Source organism: Hemitrygon akajei, chromosome 5 (genome assembly GCF_048418815.1).
Source record: "Hemitrygon akajei chromosome 5, sHemAka1.3, whole genome shotgun sequence".
Lineage (NCBI taxonomy): Eukaryota > Metazoa > Chordata > Chondrichthyes > Myliobatiformes > Dasyatidae > Hemitrygon > Hemitrygon akajei.
In genome coordinates this window covers 153,845,509-153,870,819 of record NC_133128.1, presented here as the reverse complement: position 1 = coordinate 153,870,819, position 25,311 = coordinate 153,845,509, and the positions used below count along the sequence as shown (strand labels likewise).

The following is a 25,311-nucleotide window of genomic DNA, read 5'->3' as shown; positions in this document are numbered from 1 at the left end:
TTACCCCTGAACTTTTGCCCCATAACTCTCAACTTATATCCTCTTGTTTGAATCTCCCCTACTCTCAATGGAAAAAGCCTATCCACGTCAACTATCCCCCTCATAATTTTAAATACCTCTATCAAGTCCCCCCTCAACCTTCTATGCTACAAAGAATAAAGACCTAACCTAGCAATAGTGAACAAGAATGTGGTTTCAGTATATTTTTTACTGGAACACAAAACAACAGGAACTTCTTGCAATCTACGCAGATGCAACATCAACACAATCATCATTGAGTTTGATCAGCCAAACTCTTACACAACCTTTTTAAGCCAGAGCATGGTTCAAAGTTTATTTAATAAATAGATTCTAATCTGGTTCAATATTTTAAGTAGAGAACTTTAATATTCTAGTTAAAATATCATTTAAATGTTTAATATAATCAGAAATGTTAATACCAGATTGGGATACTCAGCCTGTAAAGTTCCCATCAATAGTGCACATACCAAAATTATCATGTTAGGATTGTTGAGAAACCAGAATCAAACTTTGTCACACCTGTTTCTGACATTCCCTGAATACAAAATCACAATTCCTCACCTACCATTAACCTTTATACCAGTTTGAAGTGAATACAAAGTCTCTTCAAAACTGTTATACTTACTCACCCTTTAGAAACTCCTGCTCTGTCATTTACTATTTTGACTTCTTTAACAGTTCCATACTGAGCGAAAAACTTTTTTAGATCATTTTCATTTGTCTGAAAAAAAAACCACACGATTGCATGAAACAAATGGTCTTGAATCCAACATCTCTTACTTGGTGAAAACAAATGAAAGCAACTAGAGTACAAGATACTAACTTTAAAATCAATTCCTCCTACAAAGATCCGATTGGGAATAACTGTTCCAAATCTTGGAGCACTAGTTGGATTGTTACTGTTCAATGGCACTGGAGAAACGGGGTTGGGAGATGGAGATGCAGAATCCATTTGTGGCAGATTAGTATTTTGCTGCTGCAAAAGAGAAATTAGTTTAAAAAATCCGCTCACAATTATTAAGTGTGTTCTAATGTAATCAATTCACAAAAACAGTCTTGCAAATATTAGTCATAAAACTCCCCTTCACCTAATTTAGAAGTGAACCGGAAGAAAATAAAACCCGATTTTCAAATCCCAATTAACAATACTAATAAAATGCTTTGTCTATTATAATAAGTTATATATTATATACAAGTTATTATAATATTATAAAAATGCTTTGTTAATTATAATAAAATTAAGGAATTCCAGGGATCGTCCATGACTACCCTGGGTAGCGCAGTAGCATAGCAGTTGCTGTCAGAATTGTGGCAACATTTCCAGGCTGCCCCCAGCACATCTTTAGACTGCTGGCTGTTGACACAAATGACACTTTTCAATGTATGTCTCGATGTACAGGTGATAAATAAAGCTAATCTTTATCCATTTTCATCTTGTGTTAAAAATAAAATCCCTACTTAGATTTTATAGTCAATTGCTTTTAATGGTGGGTACCCTACACCATTGTCAGCTACTCTGACAATTTCTAAATTCAGTATTTTCATTATCTAGTCTGTGGTCATTTTGTCTCCATGTGAATGCGCACAAAAATGAATCTCAGGGTAGTATTTGAAGCTATATGCATTTCGATAATAAATTTACTTGGAACTTTTACAGATAATATTAAGTGTTTGTCATATATGTTCAGAAAAGCTTCCTTAATCAGTACATACAAGTCCCAACAAGAAAGGAACCTCGATTTGAGATATATTGGAGGCCCTTGGTTAAGAAAGAAAAGTGCATAGTAGGTATAATAAGGTTGGAACAAATGAGTTACTCGGGAAGTACAAGAAATGTAAGAGAACACTCAAGGAGGACATCAGGAGGGCTAGAAGAAGACCTGTGTTTGCTCTAGCAGATAATGTGATGGAGAATCTCAAGGGCTCTACAGATATATTAAGAGCAGAAGGATAACAAGCAATAAAAACAAAAGTTGGTCCTCCAGAAGGTCGGAGTGGCAATCTGTGTTGAGCTGAAAGATACGAGGGAGATTTTCAATGGATTTTTTTTTTTTTGCACCTGCATTTACTTGGGATTTGGATATAGAGTCTAGATGTGAGGCTTGCCGTCTTGAGGCAAAGCCTGACAAGGTGTTCCCTTCGACCTGTGGGAGGCTAACGCAGAAAGTGCAGGGGCCTTAGCAAAGATATTTAAAACACCCTTAAGCCACAGATGAGGTGTTGGAAGATAGCTAATGTTGTTGTGTTAAGAAGGGCTCTTAAAATAAGCCAGGAAATTACGGGCTAGTAAGCCTGACATCAGTAGTGAGAAAGTTATCAGAAGATAATTCTAAGGTACAAGATATAGGAGTGTTTGGACAGACTGATTAGAGTCAACATGACTTTGTGTGGTAGTTCATGCCTAACCTATCTTTTAGTTTTAAGAGTAATTTACTAGGAAAGTTGATGAAGGCAAGGCAGTGGATGTTGTCTACATGGACTTTAGCAAGGCCTTTGACAAGGTCCCATTTGGGAGGTTGATCAAGAAGGTTCAGTTGCTTGGCATTCAAAACAAGGTAGTAAATTGGACTAGACATTGGCTTTGCAGAAGAAGCCAGAGCGGTCAAAGATGGTTGTGTTTTGTGCTGTGCCACAAAAATCCATGATTTCTTGAAAGTAGCTTCACAGGTAGATAAAGTTGTAAATAAAGTTTTTTTGCTGAGACTTGAGGACCTGAGTTATAGGGAAAGGTTGAACAGGTTAGGACTTTGTTCCCCAAGATATAGAAGATTGTGGGAATATTCAATAGAAGTATAGAGTAAATGCAGCAGACTTTTTCCACTGAGGTTGGGTGAGACTACAACTAGAAGTTATGGGCTATGGGTGAAAGGTGAAATGTTTACAGGCAAAATGAGATGCTAGTGCAAGAGGTGTATGCAGGGTCAATTTCAACATTTAAAACACATGGATGAGAGGAGTATGGAGAAGCTATTGTCCAGGAGTAGGTTGATGGGACTAGGCAGATTAATAGTTTGGCACAGATGAGATCGGCCAAATGGCCTCATTCTGTGTGGTATTGTTCTATGACTGACTTTGAATTGATGTTTTGCTAGAACACAAAAGGTATCATTAAGGTTTTATCTTATCCAACTCATTGCAGGTACATGTATTTTTAACAATTTTTCTTAAGTATGTATTAGTGAATTTCATGAACGAAACGATGGCAATAGGACTGAAAGAATTTCTTTGCAATTCTCTGAATTAGCTAGTTACTCACATCAGATCCAGTCCAGTTTAACTCAACTGTTGGGTTTGTTGATTCAGAAAACATGAAGCAATCTGATAATTTTATGAACACTGTCAGAAAATTTTTTGTTTGTGATTCACTGGCTACAAAACTTGGGAAGGATACTCTGGTGGAACATACACCATACATACATAAAGGTACAACTTAGAATTAAGGGGATATGATAGCACCCCCACAAAATTATCAGGAATTACTGAACCACGTCAGGAAATCACAAATAGGTCTAAGAATAGCAGGTGGCAATAGGCCAAATGATTTTAACCCCTCTAATGCTGACTGGGACTGCCTTAGTTCTAAGGGATTAGATGGAGTAGAGTTTAAACTATTATGCCTGGGGCAGAAAAAAGATTACATTCAGTCATCTCTCAGGAAGAGGCTGCAAAAGTGGCTTATATGTCAGTGGGGAGCACTTTGGGAACAGTAACCACAATTCCATTAGTTTCAGGGATACAAAAAAGATAAAATTAGTCCTTAAAAACCATTAAACTGGGGAAGGTTAATTTGCAGGTAAAGGGGCAGCTGGTATGTGGGGAGGATATTAAAAAGTGAGATACAATAGTTCAATACCAGGATGCTCAATACAGAGTGAAGGGCAATGTTAGGAAGATTAGGCAACCTTGGTTGATTAAAAATATTGTGAGTTTGAGAGGAAAGCAGTGGTCTGTCATGCATAGATAACTGGGATAAAGTGAATCTCATGAGGAATAAGGAACACAGGACTATACTTAATTCGAAAATCAGGACAGCAAAGAAGGGCAATGAGACATCCCTGGAATATACAGTGCCTATAAAAAGTATTCACCCCACCTCCTTGTAAGTTTTCATGTTTTATTTAATGTGGATTTAATTCAGCTTTTTTTGACCCTGATCAGCAGAAAGACTATTTTGTGTCAAAGTGAAAACAGATCTCTACAAAGTGATCTAAATTAACTACAAAGATAAAACACAAAATAATTAAGTATTCACCCACCCCCTTCAAGTCAGTATTTAGTAGATGCACCTTTGGCAGCAATTACAGCCTGACTGTGTGGATAGATCTTTTATCAGCTTTGTACATCTGGACACATTTCCCCTTCATTCTTCTTTACAAAATTGATTAAGCTCTGTTGGATTGCATGGGGATTGTGAGTGAACAGCCCTTTTCAAGTCCAGCCATGAATCCTCTATTGGATTGATGTCTGGACTGTGATTTGGCCACTTTGTTGTTTTTAAAGCCACTCCTGTGCAGCTTTGGCTTTATGCTTGTGGTCATCGTCTTGCTGGAAAACAAATCTCCCAAATCACAGTTCTCTTGCAGACTGCATCAGGTTTTCCTCCAGAATTTCCCTGTATTTTGCTGCATTCATTTTACCCTCTACCTTCACAAGCTTTCCAGGGCCTGCTACAGTGAAACATCCCCATAGCATAATGTAGTCACTGCCATGCTTCATGGTAGGGATGGTGTTTTTTTTAAATGTGTGGTGTTTGATTTATGCCAAAGTGTTTAGTCTGATGGCCAAGAAGCTCGATTTTGGTTTCATCAAACCATAGAAACTTCTTCCTGCTGCCTTCAAAATCTCCCACATGCCTTCTGGCGAACTCTTGCAGAGATTTCATGTAAGTCTCTCTCCCCCCACCCCCCCCATAGTGGCTTTCTCTTTGCCACTCTGACAAAGCTGTGACTGGCAAAGCACCTGGACAACAGTTGTTGTATGCACAGTCTCTCCCATCTCAGCCACTGAAGCCTGTAATTCCTCCTGAGTTGTTGCAGGTCTCTTGATGGCCTCCTCACTAGCCCCCTTCTTGCATGGTCACTCAGTTTTTGAGGATGGCCTGCTCCAAGCAGATTTACAGCTATGCCATGTTTTCTTGATGCTTGACTTAACTATACTCCAAGGGATAGTGACTTGGAAATTTTCTTGTATCTATCTCCTGACTTATGCTTTTCAATAATCTTTTAGAAACATAGAATACCTGTAGCACAGTACAGGCTCTATGGCCCATTAAGTTGTGCTGAACATGTCCCTACCTTAGAAATTACTAGGCTTACCCATAAGTCCTCTGTTTTTCTAAGCTCCATGTACCTATCTAAAAGCCTCTTAAAAGACCCTATCGTATCCACCTCCGCCACCATTGCCAGCAGCCCATTCCACACACTCACCTCTGAGTAAAGAACTTACCCCTGACGTCTCCTCTGTACCTACTCCTAAGCACCTTAAACTTGTGTCCTCTTGTGACAACCTGACTATCTACACAATCAATGCCTCTCATTATCTTGTACACCTATATCAGGTTACCTCTCATCTTCCTTCATTTCAAGGAGAAAAGGCCGAGTGCATTCAACCTATTCTCATAAGGCATGCTCCCCAATCCAGGCAACATCCTTGTAAAACTCCTCTGCACTCTTTCTATGGCTTCCACATCCTTCCTGTAGTGAGGCAACCAGTACTGAGCACAGTTCTCAAGTGGGGTCTGACCAGGGTTCTATATAGCTGCAACATTACCTTTCCACTGCTAAATTCAATTCCACGATTGATGAAGGCCAATACACCATATGCTTCTTAACCAGTGTCAAACCTGCACAGCTGCTTTGAGTGTCCTATGGACTCTGACCCCAAGATCCCTCTGATCCTCCACACTGCCAAGAGTCTTACCATTAATACTATATTCTGCCATCATATTTGACCTACCAAAATGAACCACCTCACAGTTATCTGGGTTCAACTCCATCTACCACTTCTCAGCCCAGTTTTGCATCCTATCAATGTCCTGCTGTAACCTCTGACAGCCCTCCACACTATCCACAGTTTTTGTGGAGTTGCCTGCAGTGTTCTTTTGTCTTCATGCTGTAGGTTTTGCCAGGACAGAGACTCAATAGCAATTTGACCTTCCAGATTCAGGTGTAATTTTACTGCAATCAATTGAAACACCTTAACAGTACACAGGTCCCCCAAAACAGACCTCTATTCAATTCAACTGTGACTTCTAAAACTAATTGGTTTTACTAATGATGATTTGGTGTCATTTAAAGGGGGTGAATACTTATGCAATCAATAATTTTGTGTTTTATATCTGTAATTAATTTATATCACTTAGTAGAGATCTGCTTTCACTGACACTAAAGTCTTTCTGTTGATCATGTCAAAACAGCCAAATTAAGTCACTTGACTCAATGTTGGAAAACAGTAAAACATGAAAACTTCTGGGGGAGAGGGAGGAGGAAAAAGAATACTTTATATAGGCAGTGCATAGCAAAATACAATCCTAAATAAAAGATTCTACAATTATATTAAGGGCTAAAGAATAACTAGGGAAAGGGCAGGTCTACTTTAAGAGTTACAGGAAATGGCCTGTCTTAAATGAGTACCTCATGTCTGTATTTGCTGTAGAGAAGCATGTGGAAGCTAGGGAATTCACAGGCAAGAGAACAGTGATGCTTGAAACATATCAATATTGTTATGAAAGAAGAGGTGTTGGCAGCCTTGAAGCACATAAATGTGCATTAATCCCTGGGACCAACCAAGTGTATCTCAAGATGTAGTGTGAGGCAAGCTCATTTCCTAGATCTTGGCAATACTATCCAATCCCCCCCCCCCCCCCCCGAAGTTTTATATTCATGCTATAATTATTCAAAAATGATAGCAGATGTGTTCAGTCGTGTCATATAAAGTATTTACTTTTCCACACGTATTCAGTGATCTTTTATTCAATTTGAATAAACCATTCATAACCCCTGTATAAATCCAGATTTTTGAGAAAACTAACTAGAAAAAGTTATATTACTGCAATTAGATGGTTACTTATATACTACAAATAAAGCATGCATAAATTATGTCGTCATCTTGGAATTGGGAAAATTTACTAATGAGTATGACTCAAAGATAAATGTGTATTTTCACCTCAGCTCTTTCGATCAAAACCTTAGGAATAAAATCTCTGCCATGAAAAGATCGTGCCTTGATTCATTCGACAATTTTAAATCGTTGCTTTACAATATCGTAACTTACCATACCCTTCACCTGCCTAGAGATGAACCTCTAGCACCCTGCAGAACCTTTTGCCTGCTATACTCTCAAGAACGATGTATAATTCATTTATAAAACTTCAAGTAAGTCCATCATTTCCCGTCGCATAGCAAGCTTAAAAACACTTTTCGGAAAAAAATACGATATTTAGCAGTTGCGGGGCCAACCTGGCGCAATATTTGCAATACATGCCGGGAGGGATTGCGAGTGAACGACATTCAAACTGTAACGTTGCCGAAAGCCCGAAGTACGAAAACCGTTATTTCACGCACGCGGCTCCTCGCCCTAACAGCAATAAGCACGACGACCGAGGCCCCGCCGCTGTGTAAAGATCGTTTAATTCTTAAATACATCTTTCAAAAAACACGCTTCCCCACGCCCCACAAGCACATTCTAGTTTTTAAAAATCACACAATTTCATTCCATTTTACAATTAGCGGCGGAGCACTCTATCTTTTGAACTACTCCGTCGCCATTTAAAACCAAAACTCGCACCTATTCGATTTCTTTTTTAAAAAAATTTTTCAGAACAATTATTCCGTTCGTGATTTTTCTTTCTCTCTCTCTCTCTCCTTCTGCCAGTGCCAGTTACGGCGTGTGCGGCCGCGCCCCGGGTGGCTGCGCAAACGGGCGAGAACTGGAACCAGTGCGCCCGCGCAACGGCTTTCGGCGGGAAACCGCATGAGGACGACGCTCGCAGCCACCCCTCCCCCTCCCCGAAGGCCGAACTACCCCGCAATACCCACAAACACGGACCTCCCCGGGAAACGGCCACCTCAGGCAACTTCAGTTCGGCCGTTAAAGCTCACACCCCTCTGTATATTTTTCGCCAGTAAAGTAAGTGATCAAATAAAACCGGAGCATTGGTTGCACTCCCGTAGTCGATGAGGGCTATGTCGTTTATTATGGGGGGAATCACTAAGACAGGGGTTGAATTTAACGCCCGTGTCCCTCGAATTATTTCTTCGTTCAAATCTTCCGAGTCACCAGTTTCCGAGGGTGTTAACTGTCTGAAATTTACCTGAACGTGAATTGCCCGATTCTGTTTTTGGAGTAAAAAGTTAAATAATATTGAGAACTGTAATTCCACAGCTTCTCCCTTGTATACAGAAAAATAAAAAACATAGTACGCTGAAGGTTTCGGTCGCCTCATTCGCACTGGCGTCGAGCTAGAGTCGTGGCGTGGTTATCCATGCTGCGCCAGGACACGCCTCGCAAGCTTCGCCCGCTTCTCCGAGCCCGCGGGGCCAACAACAGGTCGTTCCCTTCGGCCTGATTTATAAATAGTTTACACATGACAGCCAAGGGCGCTGCGGCCGACGTGTTAGTAATATAGCGTGGAAAGCCAAACCTGATCCCCGTAATCGCTCGCCGAGTGAGTGGACAACAAACTCAAGCTTGCCGTCAAACACCCTCTTCCCTTCCCCACGCAGCCGCCACTCACCACTCCTTCGCTATCCATCTGCTCAGGCAGGTCAGCTTCAGTTATTTAATGTTTGGGGGTGGTACCTGTTTTATTCAAACGCAAAGAGAAAAAAAAAAGCAGCCTGTTGGTTGCGTACTTGGGTTTGTGGGCAATTGGCAGCACCTTAAATGATCGGGTTGTACCACGTCAAGCAGAGATCAGGGGCGGCTGAAACCGGCTCCACCTCACGAGACCAATCAAATCTCTTTTAAATTCTGAACAACATCGTGCCAGCGGTTGCCCCCACTCCTCCCACCCAGGGACCTCTTGCAACTGGAAACTTTGCATTTAGTTTGGATTTTTTTCCCTCTTATCACAAACTGTTTCCGCGTTGTGCATTTTTTCTTTTCAGTTAGTTTTCCTCAAGGCACCGTGTGACTGTTGCTGTTGTCAATCATCTTGCAGTTAGTTCACTGTCAGGGTGAATTACGAGGCCGGCCGTGAATTCTATATGCGGCTCTCGTGTTAGGTTAGAGATTTGGCTGGACAATTGTGTTGAGGAAAGGAAAGGAAAGCAAGCAAGCAACTCCCCAGAAGATAATTGCCGCAGTTTGCTTCGAGGTCTTGTTAACGCAGGGTGTGCAGTTCTCCCCTACTATGGGATGCCTATCATTGCACTTTTGCTCTCATATCGTAGGGCTGTGAGTTCCCAAGCCCGACATTCCTCTTTAAGTATCAGTTGTCGCACAACCCTTCAGTAGGAAATTGAAGCTTCTTACTTCGATGTATCAAAATGAATACAAACACCTCCCAATACAGCTTCTTGTTTTATTAATTATTGATCTTCCGTACAGCATGCGTTATAACTGCACATGGATTACATAAACAAATTATTTGGTTTTTAGGATCAGTATTTTATATATCACCGGCATATGCCTTGAAACACAAAATGCAACTTTTAACTGACCTGGTGGACCAGTACAAAGATAATCCTATGCTTTATGATCTTAATTCATTGGAAACAAAAATAATCACGTGAAAACAGATGCAGATTTTTCCTTAATTGTTATTTGCTGCCTGTTGGCTCCAAAATTAACATAATCTGATGCTGTAGGAAAAAAAGTGAAGATGGGACATAGCATTCCAATGTTATCAAATGTGCAATTACCAGAATTAAGTCAGAATTTTTTTTCTGATTTTATCCATTTAGAGCACAGCTGCAATAATGTTCCAGAAGCAATAAAAATCAGATGTCTGATTGACTTCCTTTATTTGGCATTTGGAAATAGGCATTTTGGCCCACCAAGTTCACACTAACCATTAAACTATCCATTCCACTATTCCAACCTTAGTCCCATCTTTATATTCCCTCTATTCCCATCAATGAATCTCCCCAACCCCGATTTTACCACTTACCTACACTTTAGGAACAATGTACAATGGCCGATCAACATGCCAAACAATGTGTCTTTGGGATGCAAGAAGAAACTGGAACAGGAGGAAACCCATATGCTTGCAGAAAGCATGTACAAAGTCCATACAGAGCCCCGCCCCCCCCAAATCAGAATTGAATAGGTTAACTGAAAATATGCTGCAGCAGCTTTAATAGCTATGCCATTATCTATCTCATCAATTCAGTTTCTTATAGACAAGTAATGACAGGGACATGTCATAACTAAGTTCAGCCCCAAACTCTTCACCACACATTGATGACTCTTTTGTATTTCCATTACTTCCGAAGTCCAGCCCTTTGCTTTTAACAATAAATATATTGGGAACATAAATTCCTTTTAATGAAATCCTTGAAGAAATGTACTTACATATAATCAATATATTAGATTGATCTGGGAAAGGAAGTGTGCTACTGTCAAAATCAGCATATAGTACCTGACAGTGAAATGTTCAGCTTGTTGCAAGCAAATTTTGTATGTCTTAACAATCAGAACAGATTTGACCTGATTTCCATTTTGAATTGCACTGCCAGAAAGTACAGGATCTAGGAAATGATGGGAACAGACAACTGGAAATCCTTCACATTTGACAACTGTGTTGACAGGCAGGGCTACTAACATGGAAAGACAACATGGTTTTTCCTTTTCCTACAACCTGCAAAAATGTGGTGCACTGGTGCTTTCTGTATGGAAAACATAGGATAAATCAATGTTTTTCACCTTTGGTTGTCAATGATATTGGGTACTTTTGGACATGCTTTCAGACACAGGCTATATACTTGTAGTTCCCATTTAAAATATTTTTTTCCTCATTAGGTTTAGGGTGTAAGTTGATGTTTTTGCTGCATGGTTATCTTCCCTTCAAATTATTTTAACCCCTGTTGAAGTTTAGATATGTTTTAAAGGAATTATTTCCCCATGGTAATGCTTATCTTAATAGGTCAATGTGACCTATTTCCTGTATTTTATATTTTGAACTACAGCATGCTATGCAATAGAATGTCATGTATTGTCTACATGGTGAACCATAGATTTTGGTCAACCAAAATGGTAAATGTTACCCAATATTAGGTTTTGTGTAGATAGGGTGCTTAATTCTAATGCATAGTCAATAAAATTTAAAATTGTGCCACCATAGACTAGAGACAAGTTGGATCCAAGTGTTTTGCACAGGTAATTAGAATCCCCTTTTACTACTGATTAATTATGAAGGGAAATTTCATCCATGAGTTGGATGTAATTAAATTATAAATTCTTCCAAATTTATGATTATATATTGCATGAAAAATTTCCACCTTTATTACAACAGATAATGTATACATGCTGCACTGCTGTATAACTTATAACTATATTGCCTTTTAAGTACACAACGCTGGAAGAACTCAGCAGGCCAGGCAGCATCCGTGAGAATAGAGTAGCCAATGTTTCGGGCCGAGACCCTTCATCAGGAATGGGGGGGGGGGGGGAAAGAGAGGGCCGAAGCCCAGTAATAGATATAGGGGACAGTAAATGGCAGTAAAGGAGGCCATGTATGGACATATCTAGATGGGAATGAGAGGCAGAGTTGAAGTGGGTGGCAACCAGGAGGTCCTGTCTATTGTGACGGACGGAGCATAGATGCTCAACGAAACGGTCCCCCAATCTGCGTCGGGTCTCGCTGATGTAGAGGAGGCCACACCAGGAGCATGGGATGCAATAGACGACTCCAGCAGACTCGCAGGTGAAGTGTTGCCTCACCTGGAAGGACTGTCTGGGGCCCGGAATGGTGGTAAGGGGGGAGGTGTGGAGACAGGTGTAGCATTTGCGCTTGCAGGGATAAGTGCCAGGTGGGAGTTCTGTGGGGAGGGACGTGTGGACCAGGTAGTCGCGGAGGGAACAATCCCTGCGAAAAGCTGAGAGGGGTAGGGAAGGAAAGATGTGCTTGGTGGTGGGGTCCTGTTGAAGGTGGTGGAAGTTGCGGAGGATAATGCATTTTTTGCATTTCCTGTGATTGCAGGGGAATGTGCCAGGATCAGGAAGGACGTGGGTGGGGATAAATGATCCATGGAGTCAGAGGGAATGGTCCCTGCAGAAGGTGGAAAGAGGTGAGGAGCTGGCTAGCATAGACTGGGGACACAGTGTATATGGTGGGATAGTTGAGGAACATGGGAAGATTTTCAAAAATATTTTTCACTGTGCTCAACTAAAGTACGTTCCAGTTACAATCAAAGACAGTAAGGGTGGGGAGATCCAGCCTTGGATAAGCAAGGGAATAAAAGAGGGCACCAAACTAAAACCTCATGCATACCAAGTTGGCAAGAGCAGTGGGGAAACTGGAAGACTGGAAAAAAGCACCAAATAACCTCAAAGTAAGCAAGGAGGGGAAAGGTAGATTATGAAAGTAAACTGGTACAAAATATAAAAACTAAAAGATTTTTATAAAGTTGAAAAGATGACTAAAATGAACGTGGGCCCTTTAGAAAATGAGAAGGGTGGATTAATATTGGGAAATTGGAACTAGCCGAGGTCTTGAACAATGATTTTGTGTTGGTCTTCCCAGTGGAAGATGTATCTAACATGTCAAAGAGACGTGTTATGGATGTGATGGGAGGTGAGGACCTCAATACAATTTCTGTCACTAAAGAGGTAGTGATAAGTAAACTAGTAGACAAGTCTCTTGGTTCTGATGGAATGTATCACATGTACTGAAAGAAGCGGCATGAGTTATGGTAGATGCTTGGGCTCCGGACAGGTACTGACAGATTGGAAGACAGTGAATGTTACACCACTATTTAAAAAATGACGTAGGCAAAACATAGGTAACTATAGACCAGTTAGCTTAAATTCTTTAGTCTGGAAAAAGCTTGAAACTATCATTAAGGAAGAAATAACGAGACATCTAGATAGAAGTGGTTCCATCATGCAGACAGAATGGATTCAGGAAAGGCTGGCCCTGTTTGACAAACCTACTGGAATTCTTTGAGGAAATAAGGAGAGCACAGGGTAGAGGGAACAGGCAAATGTAATATACTTGGATTTCCAGACGGTATTCAATAAGGTGCTGCATTAAAGACTTAGCCATAAGATAAGGATCCATGGATTTAGGGATAATGTATTAGCATGGAGAGAGGATTGGTTAACTAATAGAAGGTAGAAAATTGGGATAATGGGTGTTTCTCGGGATGGCAGTCAGTGGTAATTGTAGTGGCACTGCTTGTGATACACATTAACGATTTGGAAGAGGGAACCAATATAGTGTATCTAAGTTTGTTGACAACACTAAATAAAGTGGAAAAACACATTTTGCAGAAATTGTGGAGAATCTGCAGAGAGATACAGATAGGTTAAGTGAGTCAACAAAGGTATGGCAGTACCACATTGGTAAATGCAAGGTCATACACTTTGGAAGAAAAAATAGAAGTTCAGTTTATTACTTAAATAGTCAATGATTGCAGCATACTGTTGTGTTGAGTAACTTGGGAATGCTTGTGCATGAACTGCAAAAGATTATTTTTCAGGTGCAACAGGTTATCAAGAAGCAAATGGAACATTGGCCTTCATTGTTAGAGGGCTTGAATTTAAGAGCAGAGAGGTTATGCTGCAGCTGAGAAGGGCAGGGTACTGGTGAGGCCAGAACTATATGCTGTTTTGGTCACCTTCCTTTGAGGAAAGATATACGGGTACACTGATGCAATTACAAAGAAAGCACTACAGAGGCCGTATTTCACAGAGTTTTAGGAGAATTCATTTGTCACCAAAGACACTCGCAAATTTCTACAGATGTACCATGGAGAGCTTTCTAACATTGTATCACCGTTTGGTATAGAAAGGTCTCTGCACAGGATCAGAAAAAGCTGCTGAAAGTTGTAAGCTCAGCCAACTCCATCATGGACATTAACCTCACCAGCATCCAGAACAGTGTCAAAAGGCGATGCCTCACAAAGGTGGCATCCATCATTAAGGACCCACATCACCCAGGGTATGCCCTCTTCTTATTGCTACCATTCAAGGAGGAGGTGCACACACACACACACACACACACACACACACACACACACACACACACACACACACACACACACACACACACACACACACACACACACACACACACACACACACACACACACACACACACACTTCAGCAACAGCTTCTTCCCCTCTGCCAGCAGATTTCTATATGAACAATGAACCCATGAACACTCCCTCAGTATATTTTCCCTCTGTTTTTGCACTAACTTATTTCGTTTATATTTTTATATATATTTCTTATTGTAACTAATAGTTTTTATTGCAATGTACTACTGTTGCGACAAATGTTATGACCAAGAGAAAATCTGCAGATGCTGGAAATCTGAGCAAAACATACAAAATGCTGGAGGAACTCAGAAAGTCAGGCAGCAACTACGGGAAAAAAAAGTACAGTCAACGTTTTGGGCCGAAACCCTTTGGCAGGATTGGAAAAAAAAAAGCTGAGGAGTAAATTTGAAAGGTGGGGAGGGGAGAGAAAAACACCAGATGATAGGTGAAACTTGGAAGGGGAGAGATGAAGTGAAGAGCTAGGAAGTTGATTGGTGAAAGAGACAGAAGGCCATGGAAGAAAGAAGAAAGGCGTGGATTGGGGGGGGGGGGAAAGAGGAGTACCAGAGGGAGGCGATGGACAGGCAAGGAGATAACATGAGAGGGAGACAAGGGGGATGGGAAATGGTGAAGGGGGGGGTTGGAGGCATTACTGGAAGTTTGATTGGAATGTTACGACATATGCTGGTGTTATTAAGCCTGATTCTGATTTTGATTCTGAGGCTTTGGAAACAGTCCAGAAAAAGGTTCACCAGGTTGATTCCAGGGATGAGGGTTTAGCCTATGAGGAAAGAATGAGTCACCTCATACTTGCTGAGTTGAGATACTTGCTGGAATTTGGAAGAACAAGTGGAGATCTAATGGATAGATATAAAATTATAAAAAGGAGAGATAAGATAAAGATAGGAAATTACCCATAGTCCTCTTTTTAGAAGCTCCATGTACTGTACCTATCCAGGAGTCTCTTAAAAGACCCCATCGTATCTACCTCCATGACCGTCGCTGGCAGCCCATTCCAAGCAGTCACCTCTCTCTGCGTAAAAAACTTACCCCTGACATCTCCTCTGTACCTACTTTCAGTCACCTTAAAACTGTGAGCAAGCCAATTCTGGATCCACAAAGCAAGGTCACCTTGGATCCCATGCCTCCTTATTTTCTCAATAAACCTTGCATGGGGTACCTTATGAAATGCCTTGCTGAAATCCATATAATAGTAGTAGTAGTAGTCTCTCGAAGTCCGAGGAAGATGAATGTGTTGCGCAGTCAACGTCTGTGGGCTCGCATATGACTTCTGAGGCCGAAATCCGAAGCGCAGATACGGTTGCAGATGGGGCAGGAGCGGACGACTTCCTGTGTCTTTCTTGACTCGCCTTGAGGCGCTGCATGCGCCAGTTTGCTTGGAAGTTGTTTGCTGCCTTGGAGTATAGATTGTGCCACTTGGACTGATCAGCAGCAGTGTGTTCAAGATCGAAATCCATATACACTACATCTATTGCTCTACCTTCATCAATGTGTTTAGTCACATCCTCAAAAAATTCAATCAGGCTCGTAAGGCATGACCTGCCTTTCACAAAGCCATGCTGTCTATTCCTAATTATATTATGCCTTTCCAAATGTTCATAAATCCTGCCCCTCAACTTAACAACCACTGAAGTAAGACTCACTGGTCTATAATTTCCTGGGCTATCTCTACTCCCTTTCTTGAATAAGGGAACAACACTTACAACCCTCCAATCCTCTAGAGCCTCTCTCGCCCCGTTGATGATGCAAGGATCATTGCCAGAGGCTCAGCAATCTCCTCCCTCGTTTCCCACTGTAGCCTGGGGTACATCTCATCTGGTCCTGGAGACTCATTGATGCACTATCAATAACTCTAGGAGACTGGAAGTAGAGTACAAAATGATAGGCTTTTATTAACAGCGAATACGGGCACGACCATATTGAGGACTATGGGAGGAGCAGTGCCCCAATCACTTTTATACAGGGGTCTATGGGAGGAGCCACAGGAGCAGTCAGCAGAGGGGCATGTCAAAGCTCAAGCTTTTCAATCCACTGCAAGCTATCCCTTCAATTGCCAAGATCCTTTTCCATAGTGAATACTGAAGCAAAGTACTCATTAAGTATCTCTGCTATCTCCTCCAGTTCCATACACACTTTTCCCCTGTCACACTTGATTGGTCCTATTCTCTCATGGCTTATCCTCTTGCTCTTCACATATTTGTAGAATACCTTGGGGTTTTCCTTAATCCTGTTTGCCAAGGCCTTCTCATGGCTCCTTCTGGCTCTTCTGATTTAATTCTTAAGCTCCTTCCTACTATCCTTATAATCACTAAGATTTTTAACATTACCTAGTTTTTTTTTTGAACTTTTCGTAAGCTTTTCTTTTCTTCTTGACTAGATTTTCAACAGTCTTTGTATGCCACAGTTCCTGTACCCTACCATCCTTTTCCTTTCTCACTGGAACGTACCTATGCAGAATGCCATGCAAATATCTCCTGTACATTGGCCACATTTCTGCCGTACATTTCTCTGAGGATGTCTGTTCCTAATTTATGCTTCCAGGTTCCTGCCTGATAGCTTCCTATTTCCCCTTACTCCAATTAAACACTTTCCTAACTTGTCACTTCCTATCCCTCTCCAATGCTATCCAAATGAGACAGTTGTGATCATCATCTCCAAAATGCTCCCCCACTGAGAGATCCGAGACCTGACACCTGAGCAGGTTCACTTTGATACCAGATTAAGTACAGCCTCTCTTCTTCTTGTAGGCATATCTACATATTGTGTCATGAAACCTTCCTGAACACACCTAACAACCTCCATCCTATCTAAACCTCTTGCTCTAGGGAGATGCTAATTAATATTTGGGAAATTAAAATCTCCTACTACGAGAACCCTGTTATTATAACATCTTTCCAGAATCTGTCTCCTATCTGTTTCTCGATGTCCCTGTTACTATTGGGTGGTCTATAAAAAAAAACCCAGTGGAGTTATTGACCCCTTCATGTGTCTAACTTCCACCCACAGAGACTCAGTAGACAATCCCTCCATGACTTCCTCCTTCTCTGCAGCCGTGACACTCTCTGATCAACAGTGCCACACCCCCACATCTTTTGCCTCCCTCCTTATCCTCTGAAACATTTATAGCCTGACACTCAAAGTAACCTTTCCTACCCCTGAACCATTCATGCCTGTAATGGCCACATCATAGCTCCAAGTATTGATCCACACTAAGCTCATCCACTTTGTTCATGATGCTTCTTGCATTAAAATAGACATCTCAAACCATCGGTCTGAGCACATCCCTTCTCTATCACCTTCCTATCCTCCCTCTCACAGTCTCCAAGCTTTCTCTATTTGTGAGCCAACAGCCCCATCCTCCGTCTCTTCAGTTCAGTTCCCAATCCCCAGCAATTCTAGTTTAAACTCTCCCCAATAGCCTTAGCAAACCTCCTGCCAGGATATTGGTCCCCCTGGGATTCAAGTGCAATCCATCCTTTTTGTACAGGTCACGCCTGCCCCAAAAGAGGTCCCAATGATCCAGAAATCTGGATCCCTGCTCCAGTCCCTCAGCCACACATTTAACCTCCACCTCACTCTTTTCCTATACTCACTATCACGTGGCACAGGCAGTAATCATGAGACCACTACCTTTGTGGTCCTGCTTCTGAACTTCCTTCCTAACACCCTGTAGTCTGTTTTGAGGACCTCCTCCCTTTTCCTACCTATGTCATTGGTACCAATATGTACCCCGACCTCTGGCTGCTCACCTTCCCACTTCAGGATATCGTGGATCTGAAACATCCCAGACCCTGGCACTAAGAGGCCAACTACCATCTGCATTTCTTCCCTGCATCTACAGATTTGCCTGTCTGACCCCTTAATTATAGAGTCCCCTATTACTGGTGCCTCTTCCTTTCCCTACCCTTCTGAGCCACAGGGCCAGACTCTGCCAGAGGCATGGCCACTGTGCTTTCCCCAGGTAGGCACCCCCCCTGCCCCAACAGTACTCAAACAGGAGTACTTATTGTTAAGGGGGACAACCACAGGGTACTCTGGTATCTGCCTCTTGCCCTTCTCTCTCCTGACTGTTGCCCACTTATCTGTCTCCCGAGGCCCCGTTGTGACCCTCTCTATCACTTCCTCACTTTCCCTAACCAGACGAAGGTCATTGAGCTGCAGCTCTAGTTCCCTAACTTGCTTAATCAGCACACTTACAATTTTTTGTATCCTCTAAGTCACAACCTTCTTTTAGTGTTAACTGAATCAGTTAAACAAAAATTCAGTTTTGAATTCAACAAATTTTGACTTCAACAAATTTTGACATTAACCACTGCAAACAGTAAAGTTCATGCTTTATCAGATTTTTATTCAAAACTTGTACATATTGGTATCAGTGACAAAGCCTGTGTTTATTGCCTAGTTCAAAATGCCCTTGATAATGTCAAAAAGCTACCTTCTTGAACTGCTATGTTCTTTGCGGAGGCAATACTCCCAGTGCTGTTAAGTAGCTCCAGGCTGTTTTATACAGAAACAAAAAGTGAGGAAATTTGCAAGTGTTATCCAAGCCTTTCTATGAATAATGTTTACTCATTATAGAGACACTTAAATTGTTTGACAAATTGCTGTAATGTATCTTGAAGTTGGGTATTAGTAAAATAATATGAATGAACCAACAAGAACAACTGATAATAAAAGTAAATGCATAAATATGGTGTCGATCAAGTGAGCTTCTCAGTCCAAGTTTACATCTAGCATCTTGTTCTCACTGGCCCTCTACACTTTATGTTTGCTGTTAAAACGTCAGCAGTGGCTAGACAGGCATGGAGTGCTTATGGATGCCCCTGCAGAGTAGTGGAATTCAAGAAAGTATTCTTGCAAAGCTTAGAGATTTGATGAGTTTTCTCTTCGGAGTTTTGCTTACCCATGAAAGGAAATACAAGCCTTGGAAGTTGTGCAGATACATTTGTGTTGATTCCTGGGATAAGAGACTTGACCTTAGAAAAGTGATTGAATAAGAATGTCCTAATAACACCAGAATTACAAAAAAAAAATAGAGGAGATCATATTGAGATGTGAGATTTTGTAAGGGATTGGGCTAGTAGAAATTCAGAAGCTCTGTTTTTTAAAAAAAAAAATTAGGCTAAGATCTCTCGAATTAGGAGAAATGATCTTGGTACAAGAGCTTGGACGTACAGGAAGAGTACACCTTTATTCAGAAGATTAAGCTACATTGACATTCACTGTCAGAGGGTTATGGATATGCAGACATTGAATATAATCCATAGTAGCCTGATAAAGGGTCTCTGCCTGAAATGTCAATTGTTTATTCCTTTCTGTAGATACTGCCTGATCTGCTGAGTCCCTCCAGCATTTTGTGTGTTAGCCAGATAAGGTTTTGGAGACTAAGAAGCCTGGGATGTGCAAGTTACATATGAGCATGAATAAAATTAAAGAGCAACAATAAGATTTTTTTTAAAAAAGTGGTAGAGAAAGCTCGAAAGGTCTTATAGTCTTTATTGTTTCCGTTTATAATGTTCCAAAACTCTGCTTCCTTGCATATATTTCATTGATTCCTCACAGCCTTCCTCACAGCAATGGTGTCTAGGCCTTCTAGTCATTAAGCTCCTGAATTTCAAAACTAGATTTCACTAATTCTTTGCTTTTTCACATCTTCAGTATTCTTTAAAACCCACTGTAAAATCTATTTTGACTAAGCTTGTAATCACCTCTTGTAATCTTCCAATCTGTTTAAGATTTAACCTGATTATGTTCTTCTAAAATCCCTTACATACTACTTACCTATATTAAAAGTGCCAAACAAAAGCATGTTGAAAATACTGCTTTGCCTAAATGTTTTACATCTCTCAGTATAAATAAAATGTTTATGAAATTATAAGATGGAATTGTAGGCTTTCTAGAGGTTATATATGCATTCACCTGATGTTTTATCTAGCAGTGTGGACCTGTGTGCAATTAAATGTTTCTTCTAGCTGCTTAATGTTAGTATTTTAATCACACCAAGTGGTCTGCTTTTACAGTCTTGTTTAAAAAAAACTGCTCAGCTCATTGTGAATTAACTGCCCAGATGGCACAAGACTTGCTTTTATAAAGTTGAATCTTTGACACATATCCAATCCTTTAAGACTGACATGCATGAATTTCATCATCCAATGTTATTATGGTACATAGAACATTCCAGCACTCTACTAGCCCTTCAGCCCATAATGTTGGACTGACTTTTAACCTCTCTAGGGTCAATCTAACCCTTCTCTCCTGCATAATTCTCCATTTTTATATCATCCATGTGCTCATCTTAGAGTTTCTTAAATGCACCTAATTTATCACCATGCTTGGCAAGGTGTTCCATGCACCTACCATGCATTCACAGAGAACATACCTCTGACACTTCCCCTATAGTTCTCTCCAATCACCTTAAAATTATGCTCCCTTTTATTCACCATTTCTGCCCTGAGAGAAGGTCTCTGGCTAACCCCTTGATCTGTGCCTCTTATCATCTTGTACATCTCTATCAAGTCATCTCTTGTCTTCCTTCAGCTCAAAGAGAAAAAAGCCTAGCTTGCTTAATCTATATTCATAAAAGATGTCCTCTAGTCGAGGCAGCATCATGTAAATCTCTGCATCCTATATAGAGCTTCCACATCCTTCCTACAATTAGGTAACCAGAACTAAACACAATATTCCAGGTATAGTCTAACAAGGGTTTTAAGAGCTGCAACGTTGTCTCCCAGCTCTTGAACTCAATCCCCCAACTAATTACAACCAACACACCATATGCCTTCATACCAACCCTATCAACTTGCCCACTGCAGCTTTAAAGGATCTATAGACATGGACCCCAAGATCCCTCTGGTCCTCCACACTGCCAAGAATCCTGCCATTGTTATGTATTCTGCCTTCAAATTTGATCCTCCAAAGTGAGCCACTTAACACTTTTCTGGGCTGGACTCTTTATGGCACTTCTCTGTCCAGCTCTGCAAGTCTCATTGCAACCTACAACAGCCTTCCACACTATCCACCAACCTTTGTCATCTTCTACTTCCTCATCCATGTCATTTATAAAAATCACAAAGAACAGGAGTCCCAGAACTGATTCCTGTGGAACACCATTTGTCACTGATCTCCTAGCAGAATACACTTGTCTGCTACTACTCTCTTCTGCCTTCTATGGGCAAGCCAATTCTGAGTCCACACAGCCAAGCTTCCTGACTTTCTGAATGAGCCTACCATGGGGAACCTTGTCAAATGCCTTACCAAAATCCATATGCATCACATTCACTGCTCTACCTTCATCAATATGCTTTGCCACATCCACAAAGAATTCAGTCAAGAATGATCTTTCTCTCAAAGCTATGCTGACTATTCATTAAGCTACGCTTCTTCAAATCATTGTAAATCCTGTCTAAGAATCATCTCCAATAATTTGCCTACTTTTGAAGTAAGACTCACTGGTCTATAATACCCAGGGATATATCTACTCCCTTTCTCGAAAGAAGGAATAACATTTACCAACTTTCAATCATCTGGTACTAGTCCTGTGGCCAGTAAGAATACAAAGATCAGTGGCAAGGGTACTGTGATCTCTTCCCTCACTTCCTGTAGTGACCAAAGGATTATCCTTTTTGGCTTGGGGACATATTTTCCCTAATGTTTTTCAAAGGTTTCTTTTCTTTCTTACTGTTGCATTTTCAAGCTCATCAGCCTATTTAATGCTGTCCTCACAAATATCAAGATCTTTCTCATTGGTGAATACTGAAGCAAAGCATTCATGAAAGATTTCCCTCTACTTCCACCAGCTATTCCTCTACTAACCCTGATTGGTCCTACCATCACTGTGGCCATCTTCCTGTTCTTAACATACATAGAATGCCTTGGGGTTTTCCTTAATCCTACTCACCAAGGTTTTTTCTTGTGCCTTTCTAGCTCTCCTCCAAGTCCATTTTTCAACTTCTTCCTGACTCTCCAGCCCTGTCTGATCCTTGCCTCCTAAACCTTAAATAAGCTGCTGTAGCGATGTGCTACACACAGCGCTGAAATAACGACACGCAGTCGGTAAGACATTTCGAGACTAGTTTATTCAAACTTCGTGGTGCTGGCATTTAAATCCCTAGCGCCTGCCCTCTCCGGGCGGAAATGACGTCGGAGGTGCATTACCAAAGTCTCCCCCCCGCACGCTGGCTATTTGTGAGCCGGTTCGCCTGCGCAGAAAGTGGGTCGCCACATAACCCCCCCGAGAACCGGCGATACACCCCCCCATGTCCACAGTCTGGATCAGCCTCTGTTTGGGAGGTCTGCCTCTGAGCCGCAGTGCCTGAACCTCGACCGGCTGCGCCAAGTCCACATGGGCTGGTTTGAGTCGATCCACCGTGAAAACCTCCTCTTTCCCCCCAATGTCCAGAACGTACGTGGACCCATTGTTGTTGATCACCTTGAACGGCCCTTCGTACGGCCGCTGTAGCGGCGTCCGGTGTCTGCCCCTTCGTACAAACACAAACTTACAGTTTTGCAGGTCTTTGGGTACATGGGTCGGGGTCGGTCCATGCTGTGAAGTTGGTACGGGGGCCAGGTTGCCGAGCCTTTCGCGTAGCCTGTCCAGGACTGCTGCGGGTTCTTCCTCTTGCCCCCTTGGGGCTGGTATGAACTCTCCTGGGACGGCCAGGGGCGCGCTGTATACCAACTCAGCCGACGAGGCGTGCAGATCCTTTTTGGGCGCTGTACGAATTCCAAGCAGGACCCAGGGAAGCTCGTCCACCCAGTTAGGTCCTCTCAGGCAGGCCATGAGAGCCGACTTCAAGTGACGGTGGAAGCGTTCCACCAGTCCATTCGACTGTGGGTGGTAGGCAGTTGTGTGGTGCAGCTGCGTTCCCAACAAGCTGGCCACAGCCGACCACAGGCTGGAGGTGAACTGGGCGCCTCTGTCGGAGGTAATGTGGGCTGGTACTCCGAAGCATGCTACCCAGGTTACGATCAGTGCTCGGGCGCAGGAATCGGCAGATGTGTCGGTGAGCGGGACCGCCTCTGGCCACCTCGTGAACCGGTCTACCATAGTTAGGAGGTACCGCGCTCCTCAGGATACTGGTAGGGGGCCCACGATATCCACATGAATGTGGTCGAACCTCCGGTGGGTGGGTTCGAATTGCTGCGGCGGGGCTTTAGTGTGCCGCTGCACCTTGGCTGTTTGGCACTGCGCGCACATTCTGGCCCATTCACTGACCTGCTTGCGAAGTCCGTGCCACGTGAACTTGCTGGAGACCAGCCAGACGGTTGTCCTGATAGATGGGTGTGCCAAACCGTGTATGGAGTCAAAAACCCGCCGCCTCCAGACTGCCGGGACGATGGGGCGAGGTTGGCCGGTAGCCACGTCGTACAGGAGGGTCCTATCACCTGGGCCTACAAGAAAGTCATGCAGCTGCAAACCCGAGACTGCGGTCCTGTAGCTGGGCATCTCGTCGTCTGCCTGCTGCGCCTCCGCCAATGCTGCATAGTCCACCCCCAGGGACAGGGCCTGGACAGCTGGTCTGGAGAGTGCGTCCGCCACGACGTTGTCCTTCCCCGAGACATGCTGGATGTCCGTCATGTACTCGGAGATGTAGGACAGATGTCGCTGCTGGCGAGCCCACCAGGGATCGGACACCTTCGTGAACACGAAGGTCAACGGTTTGTGGTCTGTGAACGCGGCGAACAGCCTGCCTTCTAAGAAGTACCTGAAATGCCAGATTGCCAGATACAGTGCCAACAGCTCCCGGTCGAAAGCACTGTACTTGAGTTCGGGTGGTTGTAGGTGCTTGCTGAAGAAAGCCAGGGGTTGCCAGCGCCCCTCGATGAGCTGCTCCAGCACCCCACCGACTGCTGTGTCGGATGCGTCCACCATGAGGGCGGTTGGAACATCCGTTCTGGGGTGCACCAGCATCACAGCATCTGCCAAGGCTTCCTTGGCTTTAACGAAAGAGGCTGTGGCCTCCTCGTCCCAAGTAATGTCCTTGCCTTTACCCGACATCAGGGTGTACAAAGGGCGCATGATACGGGCTGTTGAGGGGAGGAAACGGTGGTAGAAGTTCACCATACCAACAAACTCCTGCAGGCCTTTGACCGTGTTGGGCCGGGCAAAGTGGCGGATTGAGTCTACCTTGGCGGGCAGAGGTGTTGCCCCATCTTTGGTAATCCTGTGGCCCAGGAAGTCGATGGTATTGAGACCGAACTGGCACTTGGCCGAGTTGATCGTGAGGCCGAAATCACTCAGGCGGGAGTAGAGCTGACGGAGGTGGGACAAATGCTCCTGACGACAACTGCTGGCTAAAAGGATGTCGTCCAAATAGATGAACGCAAAGTCCAGGTCGCGTCCCACCGCGTCCATTAGCCGCTGGAACGTCTGTGCAGCATTCTTTAGGCCGAATGGCATCCGGAGGAACTCGAACAGGCCAAACGGGGTGATGAGTGCTGTTTTGGGGATGTCTTCAGGGTGCACCGGGATTTGATGGTATCCCCGGATGAGGTCTACTTTGGAAAAGATTCTTGCCCCATGCAGGTTTGCTGCAAAGTCCTGTATGTGTGGCACGGGGTAGCGGTCTGGAGTGGTAGCCTCGTTCAGTCTGCGGTAGTTGCCGCATGGTCTCCAACCCCCGGCTGCTTTGGGCACCATGAGCAGGGGGGAGGCCCATGGGCTGTCGGACCTCCGCACGATCCCCAATTCCTCCATCCTCTTGAACTCCTTCGCCAGGCGGATCTTTTCCGGGGGGAGCCTTCGTGCGCAGGCATGGAGGGGTGGTCCCTGGGTCGGAATGTGGTGCTGTACCCCGTGTCTGGGCATGGCTGCTGTGAACTGCGGTGCCAGAATCGATGGGAAGTTCACCAGGAGTCTGGTGAATTCGTTGTCCGACAGCGTGATGGAGTCCAGGTGTGGGGCTGGCAACTTGGCTTCACCCAGGGAGAATGTCTGGAAAGTCTCGGCATGTACCAGTCTTTTCCCTTGCAAGTCGACCAGCAGGCTGTGAGCTCGCAAGAAGTCTGCGCCCAGGAGTGGTTGGGCCACAGCGGCCAGTGTGAAGTCCCACGTGAACTGGCTGG

General features: G+C 43.2%; 2 protein-coding genes across 2 annotated transcripts in view; one reads left to right on the top strand and one right to left on the bottom strand.

The window, feature by feature from the left end:
- Positions 1-8,864, bottom strand: part of LOC140728340 (protein boule-like) — a 109,956-nt gene extending 101,092 nt beyond the window's left edge. The window contains exons 1-3 of the mRNA XM_073046925.1: positions 8,756-8,864; positions 845-997; positions 651-742 (exon numbers count right to left, since the gene is read on the bottom strand). Coding sequence (XP_072903026.1) covers positions 651-742; positions 845-997; positions 8,756-8,773 — 263 coding nt within the window. The 5' untranslated portion in view covers positions 8,774-8,864. The remainder of the gene's footprint in view (positions 1-650; positions 743-844; positions 998-8,755) is intronic.
- The window catches only part of LOC140728338 (inactive phospholipase C-like protein 1), a 315,913-nt gene continuing 299,297 nt past the window's right edge, over positions 8,696-25,311 (top strand). Inside the window, exon 1 of the mRNA XM_073046922.1 lies at positions 8,696-8,785. The gene's annotated coding sequence lies outside the window, so the exon portion shown is untranslated. The remainder of the gene's footprint in view (positions 8,786-25,311) is intronic.